At 35.1% G+C, this 21,922-nt stretch overlaps 2 protein-coding genes and 1 pseudogene across 2 annotated transcripts; 2 read left to right on the forward strand and 1 right to left on the reverse strand.

Annotated features, from left to right (window-relative positions):
- The first annotated feature begins 1,593 nt into the window (after nt 1-1,593).
- On the forward strand, nt 1,594-5,357 carry LOC146904827 (disease resistance protein RUN1-like). The gene is made up of 4 exons (XM_085724844.1): nt 1,594-2,197; nt 2,407-3,499; nt 3,609-3,881; nt 4,014-5,357. The coding sequence occupies exons 1-4, from the start codon at nt 1,725-1,727 to the stop codon at nt 5,172-5,174; spliced, it is 3,000 nt and encodes a 999-aa protein (XP_085580970.1). The 5' UTR covers nt 1,594-1,724; the 3' UTR covers nt 5,175-5,357.
- A 1,319-nt stretch (nt 5,358-6,676) lies between these two features.
- On the forward strand, nt 6,677-8,488 carry LOC146904828 (uncharacterized). Its single transcript, XM_085728377.1, has one exon. The coding sequence runs from the start codon at nt 6,677-6,679 to the stop codon at nt 8,486-8,488; it is 1,812 nt and encodes a 603-aa protein (XP_085584503.1).
- Nucleotides 8,489-16,469: 7,981 nt separating this feature from the next.
- LOC146904829 (heat shock cognate 70 kDa protein-like) lies at nt 16,470-18,769 on the reverse strand (annotated as a pseudogene).
- Between the last annotated feature and the right edge of the window lie 3,153 nt (nt 18,770-21,922).

The raw sequence follows: 21,922 nt of genomic DNA on the forward strand, positions 1-21,922 counted from the left end.
TATGCAAAACAGATTATTTTAAAAAACAGCTTATTCAAAAAAACTTATTTTATGAAAAACAATTTATTACGATCTCTTTTTAAAAATAGCTTATTCAAAACCGCTTATTTTATGCAAAACACCTTATTTTAAAAAAACAGCTTATTCAAAACAGCTTATTTTATGAAAATACCTTATTTAAAAAAAAAAACAGCTTATTCAAAACAGCTTATTTGATAAACAACTTATTTTATGAAAAACAACTTATTTTAAAAACAACTAGTTGTAGCAAAAACTAGTTAATAAGTACAACATGTTTATTCAATAAGTATCAGGAACATCAATATTAAGAACCAACAACAACATGGATTCTAAGAAATTCTCAGTGCTTCAACCTGTTCAATTTATGTATGCTTCATGTTGCAACATACTAACAAGCAAAGCATTGAAACAGAAGATTCCCTGTTGTGCATAGTACTCTGTCTGACAGGCTCATGCAGGGTATACTGAAGAATATACAAAGATGCAATCAATGGCAACGATGCATGCATTTGGCTCCTCTAAAACAAGCTTACAAGAAGAATCATGAACTCAAGTGAGCTGATTTTCATCCATTTATTAGGCATCTTCTGAAAAGAAGGCACAAAATATAAAATATTGAGTAACAGCTCAATTAATAAGCTGTTTTGAATAAGCTGTTTTTTAAAAATAAGTTGTTTTCGTAAAATAAGCTGTTTTGAATAAGTTGTTTTTTAAAATAAGGTGTTTTGCATAAAATAAGCTGTTTTGAATAAGTTGTTTTTTTTAAATAAGCTATTTTGCATAAAATAAGTTGTTTTTCAAATAAGCTGTTTTTTTAAAATAAGTTGTTTTCATAAAATAAGCTGTTTTTAAAATAAGGTGTTTTGCATAAAATAAGCTTTTTAAAATAAGCTTTTTAAATAAGTTGTTGTTTTCGAAAGATCCAACAAAAAGTTCAAGTGGTTTCCTTAAAAATAAAAATAAAAAATTCAAGTGGTTTGGTTCGGTTCAAACGGTTCGGTTCGGTTCAAGATGGTTCGGTTATGGTTCAAGAACTGTTAATAAATTAACGGTTCGGTTCGTGAACCATTATAATGGTTCGGTTATTTTTGGTGCGGTTCGTTTCGGTTCATGGTTCTTTTTGCCCACCCCTACATTAAATAGTTTAATTATCATTTAACATCTACTTCAGCAATACGAATCTCGAAAACACTCTTTCTATTGGAAAGTTTCAAAGTTTGACTTCTTTAATTCAAATCATATAAACCGTTGCAATATATCTTTATTTTTGAACAGCCATTGCAATATATCAATATAGTTGCAGTTTGTTTAGGGTGCCGATTGTCCCTGAGCTGTATATATAAAGCTAAGATCAAAATCGATATATATATATATATATATATATTAACAATGAACTGCAACCTGTATCTTAGTACTTGTTGTGAATGCATAACAATTAAATATTTTTTCGTCAAACAAAAAAAAAAAATTAACTATATGTTATTAGTCATTGACCCATCGTGTATATGTAACCAACCAAAAAAAGTCAACGTGTATTTGGTTTAAATAAAGTTTTGGAACTCAACATTTTTTGCCGGACCAAAATAGTTTGGAACTCATTTGCTATTCATCATCAATTTAGCTTAATTATCAGTATCATCGTCTTGTCAAGAAAAAATAAATTATCATTATCATCATCTAAAGCTCCTCTTCCTTGAGTTCTGATGAGATCGACAATGAGTGATCCTTATCATTATGACGTGTTTGTCAGCTTCAAAAGTTTAGACACTAGTTTCAGTTTCACACATCATCTTTTTGCTTCTCTTCGAAGAAAAGGCCTTGTTGCATTCAAGGACGAAAGTAAGCTCAACAAAGGTGAATCCATTGCACCAAAAATTCTTCGTGCAATTGAAGCCTCTCGAATTTTTATCGTCGTTTTTACAAAGGACTATGCTTCCTCAACATGGTGCTTAAGAGAATTGGAATATATCCTTCATTGCTCTCAAGCATCCGAAAGACGTGTTCTACCTATTTTCTATGATGTCCATCCATCACAGGTACGAAGGCAAAGTGGGAGTTATAAAAAAGCATTTTCTGAACATGAAGAAAGATTCAAACACGATTCTGACATTGTTCGACGATGGAGGGAAGCTCTCACACAGGTCTCCAATCTTTCTGGATGGGATGTGCGTCATAAGTAAGTAATCTTCCTTTTTCTGATATATATTATTTGGAAAATGCTTACAAACAAGTGCCATTAGGGTTAAGGGAACTTGTTTGGAAGTTCAAAAAATAAATTTTATTTTGGTAATGGTGCATAACACCTTGAAACTTTAGAAATTGACTTTTCTACCTAAAATTTATCATGCTCTTGCTTCTGGAAATTTTACTTCTTTAAATTTTCAGGCCGCAATATGCAGAGATTGAAAAGATTGTTGAAGCGATACTATATATATTGGATCGCAGATTTTCAAGTGTTTCAGAAGATTTAGTTGGGATGGATTCTCCTGTAGAAGAATTAGAAAAGCTTTTACATTTGGAATCGGTTGATGATGTTCGAGTCATAGGAATTTGTGGGATGGGTGGAATAGGGAAGACAACTCTTGCTACTGTTTTATATGACCGAATCTCTCATCAATTTGATGCATGTTGTTTTATTGAAAAGTCGAGCAAAATTTATAAACATGAAGGTCCTGTCGGTGCACATAAGCAAATTCTACATCAAACTCTAGGAGAAAAACACCTTCAGGTCTGCAATCTTCATGATGCGGCTAATTTGATACTGAACAGGCTACATCATGTAAAGGCCCTAATAATTCTTGACAGTGTTGATCAAATTGATCAATTGGATAAAACGTCCGTGGATCGTAAATGGTTAGGTGCAGGGAGTAGAATCATTATAACATCTAGACATGAACAGGTCTTGAAAGTGTATGGTGTGGATGTGGTTTATAAAGTTCCACTTTTGAACCAGACTAACTCTCTTCAACTATTTTGTAAAATACTTTCCAAACATGATCACAATACTAGTCCTGAACAACTGGCTAGTGATGTACTAAATTATGCTAATGGTGTACCACTAGTAATTAAAGTATTGGGTTCATTTTTATTTGGAAGACATATCTTTGAATGGAGAAGTGCATTGGCTAGATTTAGAGAAAGTCCAAACTATATCATGGATGTGTTGCTATTAAGTTTTGATGTGCTGGATAAAATGGAAAAAGAAATATTTCTTGATATTGCTTGTTTTTTCAATGGACGCGGGGAGGGTTATGTTAAAAATATTCTAAATTGTTGTGGATATTATGCTGATACTAAATTGATTGTTCTCATTGAGAAATCACTCATAAGCATTTCAGATGAAAGTAAGATTCAAATGCATGCTCTATTGGAAGAGCTAGGCAGAAAAATTGTTCATGAAGATTCAAGCAAAAAGTCAAGAAAGTGGAGCAGATTGTGGTTGCAGAAACAATTCAACATTGTTGTTATGGAGAAAATGGTAAAGTAGTTGTTTAAGATAGAAAAATTAATTTTGTTTTTACAAGAGCTAATATATATATTTATTGAAATTTATTTGAAGTTTTTCTTTCTCTTTTCCAATGCTTCAGGAAAACAACGTTGAAGCTATAGTTTTTGATGGAAACGAAAGAGATACAGAAATATTGAAGGCTGAGGCATTGTCAAAAATGAGTCGTCTTAGATTGCTCATACTCAAGGATGTTAAATTTTTAGGAAGCCTTGATAATCTTTCTAATGAATTAAAATATGTTGCATGGGACAGGTATCCTTTCATGTATTTGCCATCAAGTTTTCAGCCTGATCAACTTGTTGAATTGTTCTTAGTGGACAGCAGCATCAAACAACTATGGGAAGGCAATAAGGTCCTGTAAATTATTTCTATTATTTTCATTTTAAACTCATAAACAAGTTTAAAAAATAAAACATTTTCTTGCCACCTTTTTTTAAAGGTAAAAAAATAATGCGTCTATTTTTGTTTATCTTTCACATAACAGAATCTACCCAATTTGAGGACTCTGGATCTAAGTTACTCTGAAAATCTAATCAAGATGCCATATTTTGGAGAGATTCCAAATCTTGAACAGCTAAATCTTGAAGGGTGTATAAAACTTGTGCAGATGGATCCATCTATTGGTCTTCTAAGAAAGCTTGTTTTCTTAAATTTGAAGAATTGCAAAAGTCTTATATGCATACCCAATGAAATTTCCGGTGTCACCTCTCTTAAATATCTTAATCTGTCTGGTTGTTCCAAAGCGTTTAAAAATCGAAGTGCACGTGAAGATTTTTCTAGTTGTCTGTTGCCTTCCTTGCCTAGTTTCTCTTGTTTGAGTGAACTTGATATTAGTTTTTGCAGTCTAAGCAGAATCCCGGATGCTCTTGGATGTCTACCCTGCATAGAAAGATTAAATTTAAGAGGAAATAATTTTGTTACATTGCCTAGCCTTCGTGCGCTTCCCAAACTTGAATATTTAAATTTGGAGCATTGCAAGCAGTTGAAATCTTTGAATGAGCTCCCTTTACCTGTTTCTATCAAGAGGGATAGCTATAAGAAAGCAGGAATGTATATTTTCAACTGTCAAGAATTGGGTAAGACCGAAAACTGCAGTAGTATGACATTTTCATGGATGATGCAATTCATTCTAACAAACCAAGATCCCTCTACCTCATTTCATCAGATTGATATTGTTATTCCTGGAAGTGAAATTCCAAGATGGTTCAACAACCGGGGAATGGGTCGATCAATAAGCATCGACCCATCTCCCATTGTATATGACAATAATATCATAGGCATTGCTTGTTGTGTCGTATTTTCCGTAGCACCTTTTGATCCAACTACGACAATATATGAACGGGGACCTGTATTACGGTTAAGTTTCAAGAGCAACGATGCTGTCAATTGCCATTATGTTGTCCTTCCGGTTACTCTCTATAGATATCTTATTAATGTCAAATCAAAGCACATGTGGCTAATCTATTTCGATCGCGAATTATTCTTCAGTTTTCTGAGATGTATAGACAATACACTTTGGGATCTTGATCATATCAAAATGGAAGCTTCCACAATGAACGGTCAAGGCTTGCAACTGGAGGTAAAGAATTGCGGGTATAGTTGGGTATGCAAACAAGATCTACAGCCATTTTTGACTCAACAATGATGGCTTATGGAAACTCATAAGCTCTGAATTGATCAAACTATCTACAAGGTTTTCATTTGGAGGTTGGAATCCTTAGACAGTCCAACATGTACTATAGGCTGCAATTGTATCATTGTGTATAATATTACTAATTTGTTTGTATTGTTGTAATAAAAAATTGATCAACAAAGAATGCCTTTATAATATTTTTCTATTCATACTTATTCTTTTGCAAATTAAATAGGTTGGTGTTTGAGCACCAATCTCTTTGAAATTGCAAAAACATCCTTAATTGTCTCTTTAATTAGTCATTTTGATCATTGGATTTGTTTTTTTTTTTCTTTTTGTCTTCAAACGTGTTTTTAGTCGATTTAGTCTATCAACAAACAAAGGAGACTCACATTAAGATAACATTCGGGTACTGTAACGACGACAACTCACATATTCCAAGAGCCAAAATGATTGTTTAACCAATTTTTCATTTTTGTATTCAAACATCATCGTCTATGTTATAGAAAATCATCTCAGCTGAACATATGACCCCCAATCAATCATTATTCCTCTTTTTTCAAGCACACGTATTGCACAATCTCACCATCTTCTACCTTCCAAATATTGGTTGGGACTTGGGAGTGCGACTCTTTTCAAAGACACTTGTTCTAGTAATGTCAGGTCTTGGTGGTTTCGTTGAGGCATAATGCACATGCCGGAAAATCTCAAATGAATGTTACGATGGACACGACACTCACATGCCGACACAGATAATTATTTTACAATAACATAATTGAATTGAATCTCATGCGTTCGTGTGATACTGACTCATGTCAGTGCTACATAGGTGGCGGTTCATTTCCATTTTAATTGAAAGGAGCTATGACGAAATTTTTTCACAAGAAGATTATTATTGGTTTTCCTCCAACATGTCCACTCATAAATAACCGGACATGAACATTTTTTAAAGATAATGTTTTATACTCCCTCCGGTCACATTTATAAGCAAAAAGTAGCTTTTTAGGTACATTGAAAAATTAATGTACCTGACCTATAAATGTGACTGCATACATTAAGTATTCAATGTATCTAAAAAAGTGTTTTTTGGTTATAAATGTGACCGGAGGGAGTATATATATCAGGACAGTATGTACGATTATGAACCAAAAATGCAGTTGGCGTGCACGATTGTGAGTGAAACATGTGCATTAGTATTGTTTTGACACTGCATACAATTCATTTTGAATAAAAATGTTATATTTTATTATGTGTCCGTCTTTCCATTCTTTTAATTTTATTACGCTAACACGTATAGATTATCAACGATATTTTATAGATTTTATCGTGTAAAATTTTTTTTTGAGGGAAAACATGCTTATAACATTTCATTAATAATAAAAGTTTCAATACAATCGGGTGTAAATTAAAAACGGTATTTTATATTTAAGATTATCAACGAAACTTTTTTTTTTTGACAAATGATTATCAACGAAACTTAAGATATCATTGTGCTCACAAAAATTAAGAATGTGATGAGCATTTTCCTTTTGCCTACTACTCTTGTTTCTACCATTGAGAAAATGATGAATTCTTTTTGGTGGGGTTCCGGAGGAGCTAATAATAGGGGTATCCATTGGTTGTCTTGGGAGAAGCTTTCTATGCATAAGGTACACGGAGGTATGGGTTTTAAAGACTTGACTGCTTTCAATTTGGCTATGTTAGGTAAACAGGGGTGGAAGTTCATGAACGAACCAACCTCTCTTGTTTCTCGTATTTTCAAGGCTAGATATTTCCCGACTCGAAATTACCTGACTGCTAGATTAGGACATAACCCGAGTTATGTTTGGAAAAGCATTCTTAAAGCTAGATTTATTGTGCGTGGTGGGGCCAGGTGGTGCATAGGGTCTGGGGAATCCATTCCTATTCTTAATGAACCATGGCTTTTGGATGGAGGAAAGATTGATGATAATATAGAGGGGTCTCATTTTGTTTGCAATTTTACTATGAGCAGTCTTATTGATCATAATTCAAAGTCTTGGAATGTTGATGTTGTACAGCAAGTTTTTAGTACGGAAATTGCCACATCTATTTTGCGTACACCCCTTGTGGAGCAGGTTCAGGAGGATAAGTTGATTTGGAAAGCAGACAAGAACGGATTGTACTCAGTGAGGAGTGCTTACAGACTGTGCGTAGAGGATTTAATTGACTCAACACATCTACACCGACAGGGCTATTGGTCAGGTATCTGGCGTTTGAAGTGTCCCCCAAAAATCAAGAATTTATGTTGGCGAATTTGTCGGGGCTGTCTGCCTACTCGTGTCAGATTGCAGGACAAAGGAGTGCATTGTCCGATGAATTGTGTCTCTTGTGAGGCTTTGTTTGAAGACCTGAACCATGTCTTTTTTGAATGTTCTTTGGCTGTGCAGGTTTGGCAGCGTAGTGGTCTTTGGGAGTCAATTAACCAGGCGCAAATCCACACCGGAACTGCAAGCGAAACCATGTTTCAGCTGCTACAGGTTCTGTCCTCTGCGGATTCCCAGCGTTTTGCTGCTACAATATGGAGCATTTCGAAGCACATAAACCTTAAGTTATGGCAAGATGTGAAGGAAACTGTGGCTCACGTAGTGGAGCGTGCTGTTCGATTGTTGGAGGATTGGAATTTCGCTAATAATCTCTCTCCGACTCTAAGTAATACGCGGGCAGCAGCTTATGACAGCAGCAGAACAGGTCTGCACCACTCCTCAGTGCAGCAACAAAGGCACACAATTCACACTTCTGGTACAGCAGCTGCAAATGCACACAACACAGCTCAACCTCGGTGGCAGCCACCCTCTCGAGGTAGAGTAAAATGCAACATGGATGCAGCATTCTCCGAACAGCTCAACAGAACAGGAATTGGTGTTTGTATCCGAGACGAGTTTGGCACTTTTATCTTAGCAAAAATCATTCCAATTTCTCCGAAGCTCTCAGTTGATACGGGTGAAGCTTTGGCACTATATCACGCATTGGAATGGCTAAGCGACATGGCTTTTGATTCCGTAGATTTCTGCTCCGATTCCAAAAGCATCATTGATGCCTTTAATCAAAGCCGGATGGATGTGACTGAGACGGGCCATATTCTTTCGGCTTGTCGACATTTGTTTCAAGCTCATTTTACAAACTCCAAGGTTGAGTTCAACAGGCGACAAGCAAATGAGGTGGCTCACACGTTGGCGGGGGTTGCCACATTATCAGCTAGTCCCAAAGTTTATTATCATATACCTCGATGTATTGAACACATTATTATAAATGAAATGCATAAGCACCTTTTCTTCAAAAAAAAAAAATTAAGAAGGGGAAATTAAAAATTGATTATTTGAGCCGTTGGATGGATCAAACGGTTGAAGTTTGTCTGACAATATGAATGCTAGATTCCCTTGACTTCAGAAATCCGCATCTATCACAATCTACAAGTCGTTATCCGCTCCTATCATTCATGGATCAAATATAAATAGTCAAACAACTTATTTTAATTTTCCTAAAAATCATTATATTAATTTATTTTTAAGAAGCTAATCAAATATATTAAAAACCAACACAAGCTCTTCTAGTATAACCTGTACCAAAGGAAGGTAAAGTATCCAAAAATTACAAAAGGAAAATTCACAAGCTACTGTAGCCAAAATAAAATAAAATTATGTTACAACTTGTAAACATAATAAAGGACTTAACCTGCAAACTTGACGCAGTACGGAAGCGTAGGGTTAGCAAGCGCTAAACCTAGATAGAAAAGAACAAGTTTGCAAGCGACAAACTTGTGAAAATAGGGTTGCAAGCGACAAACCTATCAAATTAAGGGTTTCCGGAATCCACCAGAATTGAGAGAAAATCTCGAATAATTTTATTGAATCAAAAAGTGTGTCTCTTAGGCTACATAAGTTCTGCTTATATAGTGAAAGAAATAACAAACTCGTGGGCCGAAATAAAATAACACGAAATAATAATAGAAAGTTCTAGAAAATTACTAAGATTTGGCTAAATAATAAATACTATAAAATTACTAAGAAACCCTCCTACATCAGTCTCCTCCACCTCTGAAGAACTCGACCCCGAGTTCTCATTTTGATAAAGAGCTTCCCATGCATGTTGACTCCTCCAGTGAACAAGAGACCACCCTCCTGGATCCCATTGAGTGAAATGTAAATGCTTGACGAGTGGAGAGTCGTGCCTTTGTGCAGAATATAGACTCCTGAACTGAACCCAATCTACATGCAATTCGTTGAGTTCAATGTGACAGCTGTGATGCGGCGGTTTTGCTGGGGGTCGATTACCACTAACTCCAACAGCCCAATAAGGAGCTTTAGTTTCAGCATCTAATCGTTGAAGAATAAACGGATCAGTCTTCATAATAGAAATTGATAAACCTTACCAGTATTTCACGTCTTGTTGAACCATTATTTCACGTCTTGTTGAACCAGTAAAGCTAACCTTACCAGTTCCTACAGTTGCACCAAATCCAGGTACTACATCGAGTACTCCATCTGAAATTCCAGCCGGTATGGTCTTTAACGAACTCTCCTTAATATCAACATGGTTAATAGATTCTCTTGGAAGATAAGTGTTTGTTCCAGGCAGTTTCTTTGTGCTTGACCAAATACCATTGCACCTTCTGTTTTCAAGTAAAGTATAGCGATTCAATGTATGCAAATGTCCTCCAACTCCACTTCTTAAATAGGATGCATCTGAACTACTAGTTAAGGTTGCTTCCATATGATCTTGTTTGTTTTCCACACAATTAACTTTTTTTAGATAGAGTTTATACTTCTGGAGACGGCTGGCCGCCTTCTCCCATGTCAGCTTTTCAACATTCATCAGTTCAAGAATCTTTTTCGGTACAGCCTTGTCAATGCCTAATTGATTAACCCTTTTTTCAATTTCTTCTCTAGTACTCCCATCAATTTCTTCACGTGTCTTACTTTGCCATTCTTGATATTTTGCTAATAGAAGAAGTGCCCAAGTTAACAAGTTAGATGTTGTATCTTTTCCAGCAAAGTAGGTTTTACATTCATCAATAATTTCATCCAGCTGTAGTCTATCTTCTCCACCAACTTCATTCTTGTAGAAACTCATTAATGAATTTAGTACATTTTTTGTATTTTCTTTAACACTCCTCTTGGTTTCAATTAATTTGCAAATTGATTCACATGTATGTTTATCTAGTCTCCACCTATCTTTGTTCTTCTTAGTTGACAAATATCTAAATCCAGGGATATGGACACTTCCGACTGCTTGTGAGAAAAGATGCATCTGCGGCTCTTGTAATTTGAAAATATGTTTTCCCTCTTCAAAACTGCTGCTAAAAACAGTCCTTGATATAACATCTGCAGAAAGATCAGGAAGATCTCTATGCACATCTATTTTTATGCTCAATGGACTTATTCGCGCCGCAATTAAATCAGCCTTCAATACACCTCTATAACAAACAATATTCCACGGCACCCATGGCCAGCAACAAGCCTGGCCGGATGGACACTCCATCACTAGGAAGGAAATCGACGACGGCAAACTTAGCGAAACTGCAGGATTGTTGTCGTCATGATAATTGTTACCTTGCACTTCCTCGAATTCAGATGACTGGTGAGCACCAAAAATCAACGACAAGTCATCAAAAGATGTTGTGAATGAATCTTTCTTCGGATTTGTTTGTTGATTTGCAGTAGCAAGTGGTTCCTCCTCTTCTTTCAAACAATCATCGTTGTCTGGTGGGTCTGGTGGTGGCGGAGAGGGAACTGAGTCCGATGGATCAGTCCCAAAAAGTTCAAGATTTCGACAAGGTGATTCTTCTGCTGCTACCTCCTTGGTTGCGACACATTCTTTAGGGAAAAACTCCAATTTCATTAAAGGTTGTACATCATGAATTGAACCGGCATTCAGTTCATCTATTTGTTGAGAAATTCCTTGCTGAAGTTGTATAGGAGAGCCCGATGGTTTTTGCACCAGACCATTAAAAGCTTCTGCTGCAATTAACCCTTTTGATTGATCAGACTTGTTCCTTGAAGATGCAACTCAACCTCAACTGAATCGGTTATATAACCTTTCCAAACATATGCATCATCTGATACAACTTCACCAGACGATTCCAAAAGTGTGTTATCCTCATCACCACAAAGTGTAGGATTATAACCAGGACTACCACAATTATCTGATGCCAAGCAATGATCATTAAGTATCAATTTTTCTTGATCTGTTTGTTTCAAAAGCTTTTGTTCCTCTCTTTTGTCATCCACTTCAGCCAAAACACAATCACTAGCCTCATGATGCAAATCTACACCAATAACAACACACGTCTGAGGCACTTCAATACCATACAATGTTCCAAAAGAAACTTCCATATGTTCATCGATTGCACCAATATTCTCAACCTTGTTCAACTCAGTCTCCTCCATATTAACAATACTTTTGGTGACATATTCATCTGTAACCGAATGTTCTTTGACCGGTTCCACGAACGCAACACTATCGTATGACGTCGGAAGCACCTCGGTCATCCGAGCAACGTCGATCTCCTCTTTCAATGTCGTAAGAACTCTTAGAATATATGTTATCAAAACAGAATGTCTAGCAATATCTTTAATCGACTTACGTGAGTTACCTGATATTCTGGAAGCATGTCTCAAAAGGTCGGACAAGGAGTAATCTTTGTTGTAACAAAATGGACAACGATATATCGAATCTGAGATTTCAATTTTGTAGTAATCATCCTTCAATTTTGTGTAATATCTACGTTCATAGTATTCCAAATCAGATTCATAGGTATGTTTTGATTTTCTTCGGTACGTAACAATAGTAGGGATGTTATTACAAACCCTAATAACCGGAATTGGTTCTCCTCCTCTGTTCGGATTGTTTCTGTTGTTGTTGGCGTTGTTGTTGTAAACCTTAGCTGTCCACGCCACCATCTGATCTAACAGAGCTTTGATGTCCATGGTAAGAGTCGCGGTTAAGCCGACAAACTCTTCCTTCGTCATTAGTTGATCTCCCATGGCTGATCCGTTAGGAAAAGAACAGGAGAAACCTGTTCTTATACCAACTGACGCAGTACGGAAGCGTAGGGTTAGCAAGCGCTAAACCTAGATAGAAAAGAACAAGTTTGCAAGCGACAAATTTGTGAAAATAGGGTTGCACGCGACAAACCTATCAAATTAAGGGTTTTCGGAATCCACCAGAATTGAGAGAAAATCTCGAATAATTTTATTGAATCAAAAAGTGTGCCTTTTAGGCTACATAAGTTCTGCTTATATAGTGAAAGAAATAACAAACCCGTGGGCCGAAATACAATAAAACGAAATAATAATAGAAAGTTCTAGAAAATTAATAAGATTTGGCTAAATAATAAATACTATAAAATTACTAAGAAACCCTCCTACATCAAAACTGAATCCTCAAAATCGAATACAACATAATAAGATTGAGAAATGATAACTAAACACACTTTTTTTGACACAATATAGACACCATGGGCATTTTGGACTTTCCAACAATAAAACAGGGACATTGTCGTAAATCCACCACACCCCTCTTGTTCCTCTCTTCTCTGTGTGTGACGTTCGCATAAGTCATTTTCCCACCATCCTCCCACCGTCGTCCTCCTCAACATCATCCTCAACAGTGACAACCATCACCCCCTCTTCTTCATCTCTTCGCGTCCCTTCTCTCCCTTTTTCTTCCATTATCCTCCTCGCTGCCACCGCTGTCCTCTCCGCCATCCAACCATGACACCATCTTTCTCAGATCCAGATCTCAGGCTGCCGTCGACATCCTCTTCTCCATCATGTCGTCAGAGATCCGTTCAAACGCTGCCAGAGATCTATTCATCGGAGATCTATCTCTCTCTTAGAGAGAGAAATTGAAATGAAGAGAGAGAGAGAGAGAGAGAGAGAGAGAAGACAGAGAACAGTAGTTGCCGAAGAGGGAAGCGGGGGATGGAGAGGGGAAAAAAACCGTATAATTATACGGTGGTATCTGTATTGTGTCTGAAAAAATGTGTTCACTTATCATTTCTCAATAAGATTTGAGCCACCAAAAAAATTTGGAGTTCAACCTTTTCCAATAAAGGTAGAAGTTGTTCCGATTTATTGTAAAAAAAATCTCATATTGCGATCCTTCCAAATAACAAAAAGAGTTGAAATCAAAATAATGTCAAAAGCCAAACAAGACTTGTTGGAGAAACCTCCAAGACCTCTAAACCGAAGAAAATGCTGAAATAAGAAACCTTGAAGAGTCGTTGAGATGTCTAACCAACCCAATATCAAATGCCAAAGTTGACCATAAAAACAGAGTTGTGCTATTTGAACAACCATTTTATTGACAACTTATGTGACAACCATAGATTTACAAAGAAAAAGTAGGTATTGACACAAAAACCAAAATAATAGAGAGATAAAGTAAAATATGATGTGAGTATGAGAGATAAAGTTGTCACAAAAGTTGTCAGAAAATAGTTGTATAAATATCATTTCTCTAAAAACATAGGAAAGGAACAAATGATCTTGATCCTCTACCAATCCTCAAGTGGTCGAACCAAAAGAATCATTATAATCCAAGATATTAATCCATGAACATTATATTACTTTTAAAATATGAGTAGTGTTAGGAACAATATTTTTTCAATGTGCACGATAAAATCAATTTAGATCATATGCTTTAGAAATAGGTCTAACATAAATTAGTGGAGTCCATATGAATTCCTTTAATAAATGAGTTAGTGTTAGAAAGCGCATTGAAAAGATAGTGTTTTTAACACTAGCTCTTAAAGTACATAAATATAAATTGTTTTTTTGTTATATATAAAACATAAGGGCAAAACTCTCGCACACGAGACTAGTTAGTGAATTTTGAAAAAAATTTTAATTGAGAGAATCCAAATCTCCTTTATTATAAGCCTCTTTGACAAATTTCACACATATTAAAAGAAGTTGGTAGTGTAATTAATGTATCTATTTTGTGTGTGAATATTACTAAATTGTCCTTCTTTAATATGTGTATTAAATTTGATTTTTCATATTCCAGGACAAATTAGTAATATTAAATATAGGGGTATATTTAGAAAGAAAAAAACAAATAAATGCATTCTGTAATTTGTATATGAGCTTATATTTAAGGACAATTTTTTTTCATAAGGTTCTAATAATTAAGGACAAAGGAAGTACATGACAATAAATAATTGGGTGATAGGTTGATATACAATAAAACTCCATGGTATCATCAGAGTGTTAACATTTTTTAATTAGGGTCTAAGAGAAGCCAGCTCATTGGTAGAGTTTGATCTGTTATATTTTTTAGAAACTTTTATAATTTTTTTTGGGCCTAATTTGAAAATTTAAATTAGGGGGCAATTTGTAAGGTTAAATTATAATTTTTAAAAATTTTGAGGGGTCACTTTGCAATTTTTGGAAATTTATTGAGTTCAATTTAAAAAGTTTGGAAAGTTTGAGGACCAAAATGCAAAATTTGAAAAATTATAACAATGAAGTCATTTGAAATTCTTAGCTTTTAGGTGTCATTTGAAATTTTTTAAATTTAACTTGAACAAAATACTTCAGAAATTTCCATCATTTTGAAAATTCTTCAAATTATCATCTACACAATGTAATTCACCTCAAATATTTGAATTCGCTCAAAACATTCTCTCATCCAAACACTTTCAAGGATTAAATTTACAATCCTGGGAATAATTCCCTGGAACATTAATCCTAAAAAATCTTAATTCTATTAAAGTGTTTGGTAATTAATTCAGTTTTCCAAAAGTATTTTTAAATATATTTAATTTATAATTTAAAACAAAAAATAAAAGATTTAAAATAGTGTGAGAGTGGGAAGTTATAGGTACCTCTTATTCTCATGGAAATAAAAGATTCCAATATTTAACATGATAATAACAAGTGGAAAAGTCATGTGTAAATTTTATTCCTAACCTGCATAATTTATGAAAACTTAAAACAAACATGGAAATCAAGAATTCACAATGTCACATTCCAAGGAATGTGCAATTCATGAAACAAACCCACCCCCCCCCCCCCCGGTATTTTTCCTATGTTTCTTCCTATCAATCATGCTTCTCTACATCATTCCATCCTATTATTTCTGATAAATTGCTCAGTCATAGTCTGAGTGATTGAGGAACGGAAGTCAGTACCCTGCATCAATTTCAATTGCGATCTTAGATTCATAAGAAAATGTTCTTTTTTCCCTTTCACAATTGTTTCTCATCCTCATAAGCGCCGTTGAATGCCAACTATTGTTCATTTTGTGCTTCCGCTTGAACTCCTTCACAAAGTGGCTCACCATTCTATTATTAAAATCCTCTCCTCCAAAGAGAGTTTCTTCGGCCGTCGCCTTTATTTCAAACTTGCCATCCTTGAGTGTGATGAATGACACATAAAAAGTTACCAACAAGATCAAAGATAAAAATATTTCTATTTTCAACAAAATTGGCTCTTTTATGAAGATCATATGCAAAAGCAGCAACAGTAGGTTCATTGATTCATTACATTAAGACCATCAATGACACTGATATTTTTTTTATAACTTTTTACTAAGAATAGTTGAAATAAGCAGGTGTGGTAATCACTGCATTTTTAACCGGTCACTTCAGAAATGCCTCTGCAATGTCTTGCATCTTTGTGAGAACCATAGATAAATTGACACATAGAAAGATAAATTGTTTCCGTTACATGCGCTGCCTTTTGAGTTCTCAGTTCTGTACTCTCTTTCTCTAGAAGTGTTTCAAATTTCAAAACTTCAATTTAATTATAATTTATGAAAAATAATAATTAAAACTTTTCACTATGCATATTGCCAACATTTATGTTAGCTTGAAACTTAATTTCTACTTTTCCTTTTTTCTTCTTTTGCCTCGTTACTTTGTAACACCACCCAAAAAAAAAGGACAACATTATGGAATGGATAAAAGTACAACCAATCTTGAGAATGAAGTTTAAAGTTTAGAAAGTCGCCATTGATTGAATGTAATGTTTCAATTCCTTTAGAATGACTATACTTCTCTTTAGAAATTGGAAAGTGCTCTTATGCCTTGAACTTAATTTGCTCTTCAGTACCATATTTCACCAGAGTCGGAAAAGGCAACATAATAGTGAAACTGAACATAGTTTTGGCAACTTGCATCTAGCTATATATGCATTTTCAAGTGTCTAAGCATGAGTACCAAGAAAGGGTCTCTTGTGGTCAACTTGTAGGGCAAACAAGCAAATATTCATCATATCAAAGTAAATGAGAAAAGAATGCATAATCTCATGATCATATGCATTTAAAGATACACGTGCGCCAACAAGTTAATCAACGGATGAAACTAATCAAAGAAACTTGTAAAATAAACAAATGAACTATTAAGAAGCAGCAATAGGAATAACCAAATCCTGATTATAACATATTCCAGGTGCAAACTTTCTTAAACCTTACTGTTTGATAATCATTGGACAGTTTCCATTCACCACTAGAACAAAACAGCAAGAAACACTAAAAAGAAAAAAGAAATAAAACTATTCCTTCTTGGCTAAAATAATGGATTCAAACATACTCTCGAGCTCTCTCAGATGACCTTCAAGAATATCAATCTCAACCTGTTGGTTGCTATCAAGCAAATTTGATGCTATCGTGAGTGCAGAATTTATCTTGTCAATATCTTGAGACGAAAGTTTTGAATTAAGCTCTGTTTGCTTTAAAGCATTCCGTGTCTTGTAAATGCAGTAATCTAAAACATTCCTTACTTCATCCCTCTTTAGGAATTTCTTATCTTCAACGACGTAATTCTCAGCTTCTTTAATCAAGTTTTTAATTTCTTCACTACACAACCTTTCTTTGTAATTGGTTATGGTAATCTCATTCATATTGCCAGTGAATTTTTCAGTAGCAGAAACGGTCAAAATACCATTTTCATCAATAGAAAAATATACGTCAAAAGGATGGCCGGAAGGAGCAGCGGGAAGGTTTGAAAGATAAAAAGAACCAAGCAGATTGTTATCACTAGCTCTTGTTCTCTCACCCTCATAAACCTCAATGAAGACTCTGGATTGGTTATGGCTAACTGTATAAAATTCTTTTGTCATCTTGACGGGAATGGAAGTGTTCCTAGGAATCACAACCCACATGACATCTCCTATTGTTGCCTTACCAAGAGACAACGGTGTAACATCTTGCAGCACCAAGTTTGGAACACTCTTAGAGCCTTCACTCAACAAAGCAGCCTGGACAGCTGCACCGTAAGCAACAGCCTCATCAGGGTTGATGCGATCATGCACAAATCCTTTCCCTTGAAAACGTCTTGCAATAGTTGTTGCACTTTGGGAATTCTAGAAGACCCGCCAACAAGGACAACATCATTTACAATACTCTTGTCCATCTTAGCGTCAGCAAGACAACTCTCAACGGTCTTCATACACTCATTAAAAATGTCCATATTGATTTCCTCAAACTTGGCACGAGTAAGTGATGAAATGAAGTCGATGCCTTGAAATAAAGAGTCTACCTCGATAGTAGTGACAACAACAAAAGAGAGTACCCTTTTGGCCCTTTCACACGCAGTTCTCAACCTTCTTAAGGCCCTTGAGTTTCCAGTAATATCCACTTTGTTCTTCCTCTTAAACTCCTCTGCAAAGTAGTTCACCAATCGGTTATCAAAGTCCTCTCCTCCGAGGTGAGTGTTTCCACCGGTGGCCTTAACTTGGAAGACCTTATCTTTGATTGCTAAGATAGACACATCAAAAGTGCCACCACCAAGGTCAAAGACGAAAATATTTTTTTCCCCAACATAATTAGTTCTCTTATCAAGGCCATATGCAAGAGCAGCAGCTGTTGGTTCATTGATTATTCGTATAACATTAAGGCCAGCAATGGCACCAGCATCTAAAGTGGCTTTCCGTTGAGAATCATTGAAATAAGCAGGCACAGTAATAACTGCATTTTTTATCTCTGACTGCAAATATTTCTCAGCAATCTCCCGCATCTTGGTAAGGATCATAGCCGAAACTTCCTCAACACATAGTTGCTTCTCCTCGCCCTTATACTTAACAACAATCATGGGTTTGTCATTGACGCCAGCAATGACCTTGAATGGCCAAAACATCATATCATTTTGAACAACAGAATCACTAAACTTCCTACCAATTAACCTCTTAGCATCTGAAAAAATAACATTTAAGTAAACAAAGATAAGGTCTTAATGAATTTTCTAGGGTTAAGTCTATATTTTGATATTTCAAAAAACTTAAAAGAAAAACATGAAGTTATACGTTCATGTATCATGTTGCTTTTTCAATTTTTTTAAAATATCAAATATATATTAAAACAAAGATTCAACAAACTTGCAAACACACGATAAATGTTCAAACATGCGAGAACAGAAGTTTACCAAAGACAGTGTTTTGTGGGTTGGTGGCAGCTTGATACTTAGCAGCATCACCAATCAATCTTTGATCATCAGTGAAAGCAACAAAAGAAGGTGTGGTTTTGTTGCCTTGGTCATTGTGGATGATCTCAACCCTATTGTGATCATCAAGCCACACACCAACACAAGAATATGTTGTTCCAAGGTCTATTCCCACAGCACATCCTTCGTATTTTTTTGCCATTATCACTCTCAAGTAAATAAAGAAGCTGGAAAAAGAAAAAAATCAAGTCAGAAGATTAGGAAGAAGTTAATTAATTTTGAACGAAACATTATAGCATTTCTGTTTTTGAAAACTTAACAGTCTTTACCTTTATTTCATCTTCAAATCCAAACTGCATGCCAACAAACACGGTTGAAGTTTCAACGTCTTTATAGATAGAGGATTTACTTGAACTCTTGAAGTAGTAGGCATCTGAAAAGAAACTATAAATTATTCCGAAAAAGAAAAAAACAAAGAAACAATAACTATATTTAAACTACATTTAAAAAATGTTATAAACTTTGTGAAAGAATAACATGAAGGGGGTCGTGCCACCGTCCGATCAGCCGTCCGATTCAACCAAAACTCGACACGTGGTTTTATTTTGTCATTTATCAAATGATCAAATTTTCAACTCATTTCGTCCTCTTTGTCCTTTTAGTAAAAAGACTAACCAAATCCTCTCTCGTGTGTCTTTTACACAAACACTCTAGATCAATTCATTTCATTTACTCGTGTTCGTCATTGCCTCAACCTGAGATGAATCCAAAAAATTTAATAAGTGGGGTCGAGGTCATCTATCATAAATATTTATACTATATATATATATATGAATTGATATCATTATTAAAAAAAAAAGGAGATTACCGAAATCATAACATTGTATATATAAAAATTGAACTCACCATAATATCAACGAATTATAACTACTATGTGCTTCTCTTCATAGTTTGAAAGTATTGTAATTTTTTTCATTTTCAACATTATCAAATATATCATCTTTCGTCACCGTGAGCTTAGCTCATTTTATAGACACATTGCATTGTATATGTAAAGATCGGAGTTCGAATTTTGAACTCCCCAATTATTAACCTTAATATAAGAATTTCTTGCCACTAGATTATTTAATAAAAAAAACATATCACTCTTCCTATATATGTTATCGGGATAATCATTCAAAAGTTCATTTCACACAAGGGTGTACATTTTATATGTTATTGCGTGAAGGGAAAAAGTGAGAAGTAAAAGAAATGTGATGTTTAGAAAACATATTAAAATTCCCAAACCAACACACTTCGATTTTTTTTTTTTTTTATAAAACGATGCATTATTTTAATGCTAAATTGTTGATAGCATTTGGAATTTGTGTAAAAAAAATATAGCCTTCTCATCATAATCACTCCATCCTATTTGTTTGTTATTTGGCAAACATTTCATCCATTTTTTCGTAACCCTTCCATTTGTAGACCTAGTATTTTAATAATATTTCTGTAATAGTTTGTCTTTAATGGATAGAATGAGTTTGTGCAGGGACAACTTATAATTTGAAGAGGGGATAACATGTAAACTTATTAGGTTGTTGGTTAAAAAAATTGTTGTAGGGTCAGCTGCCCCCAATTACAACCAAGTGCATCCGTGCCTGGTCTCAACCAAAGCACCAATAACCATCACTGCCTACACTCTTCTCCGCCACTGCCTACCAGATTTGCCTCTCTGTCAAAACAAACTCTGCCGTCTTTTTTGTGTGCACCCTCACACCCTATTTCCATTTTTTTCCTTGTTCTCCCTCCCATATCATTTCTCATTGTGGCTACTCTCTATCCATTGTCACTATTTATCACAGTCTAAACAGTTTGACAACTGTTTCTCCGAGGCCATTATCAACCATCATTCATTCAGCTTCCACTTGTGTGTGTAGGCCTTCTATCTTGATTTACATTATCCATCAGTGTGGTATGTATGGTCTCTTTCAAACTCATTATTGTTGTGATTTAGAATAACGTTTCACGATTTAAGTTATATGTACTTAGAATCAAGAATAATTGTCAAAAGTTTGTAGTGTTATTTATAAATAATTTTGCAGAATAAACAGTCAATTTAGTCCTTTTTTCTATTAGGATCAAATAAAAGGAAGGACCTAATTGATGGGTGAGTTGATAGTTGGTTTAAATAGTTAGGACTAAATTTACGGGTAAGTCATGGTTTATCGAGTATGTTGCATGCTTGTATAACAAGAATATATGTTTTGATATTGATATGAAAAAACTATTATTATTAAGAGTGAAAAGAATATAGGTGCGTTTCACCTATATATACAAGTCTGAATGAAAAACAACAATAAGGCATAACTAGAGTAAGGCCCATTGTATCTAAAAGCCTGATAACATAAACAATATACACTAATAGGCCCTCTCAAGCTGGAGAGTAAATGTTCTTCAATCCTAGCTTGGTCATGAATGAATTAAAAGGAACCGGATCCAGTGGTTTCGTTAGACAATCTGCCAACTGTTGTGAGGATGAAACAGGAAGCAAGTGAAATAGTTTTTGCTGCAATTTTTCTCGAACTATCTGGCAGTCCAATTCAATGTGCTTTGTTCTTTCATGAAAGGAGGAATTTGCTGCTATGTGGCGAGCTGACTGGCTGTCACAATAAAGTAGTGAAGGACTCTCATAAGGGACATTGAAATCTTTGAGTATATATGTAAGCCATTGCAATTCACAGACCGTAGACGCCATAGCGCGATATTCTGCCTCCGAAGATGATTTGGAAACAGTTGCTTGCTTCTTGGACTTCCATGAAATCAAGGATTCTCCCAAAAAAATGCAGAATCCAGTGATGGATTTTCTGCTATCCGGGCATGTTGCCCAATCTGAATCACAAAATCCTTTCAATTGTACATGTGATTTGGTTGGATAGAAAAGTCCTAATGTTGGAGAACTTTTGATGTATCTAACGACTCTTATGGCAGCTTCATGGTGAAGAGTGGTTGGTTTGTTCATGAATTGACTGAGCTGTTGTACCGAGTATGATATATCCGGTCTTGTGTTGGTGAGATAAATCAATTTTCCAATTAATCTTCTGTAGGATTCAGGATCAGAAAGTGGAGTGCCTGATTCTTGTGATAATTTGGTGCCCCTCTGCATTGGTGTAGGTGTTGGTTTTGAGGCAAGGAGGCCCGTGTCAGATAGGATATCCAATGCATATTTTCTCTGACAAATGTGAATACCAGACTGAGATCTTGAAATCTCCAAACCAAGGAAGTACTTCAAATAACCCAAATCTTTAATTCTGAATCTATTATGAAGAAACCTTTTGATGCTAGTGATCTCTTCAATATCATTTCCATTTCACAA

Source organism: Medicago sativa, chromosome 7, assembly GCF_051527215.1.
Source record: "Medicago sativa cultivar Bolivia chromosome 7, Bolivia_mono, whole genome shotgun sequence".
Taxonomy (NCBI): Eukaryota; Viridiplantae; Streptophyta; class Magnoliopsida; order Fabales; family Fabaceae; genus Medicago; species Medicago sativa.

Excerpts from the sequence above, each read along its gene's own strand:
- LOC146904827 (XM_085724844.1), top strand. The coding sequence starts at position 1,725 with ATGAGATCGACAATGAGTGATCCTTATCATTATGACGTGTTTGTCAGC. Across the intron at positions 3,500-3,608 it reads TTGTTGTTATGGAGAAAATG|GAAAACAACGTTGAAGCTAT; the intron begins GTAAAGTAGTTG and ends CCAATGCTTCAG. Across the intron at positions 3,882-4,013 it reads AACTATGGGAAGGCAATAAG|AATCTACCCAATTTGAGGAC; the intron begins GTCCTGTAAATT and ends TTCACATAACAG.
- LOC146904828 (XM_085728377.1), top strand. The coding sequence starts at position 6,677 with ATGAGCATTTTCCTTTTGCCTACTACTCTTGTTTCTACCATTGAGAAA.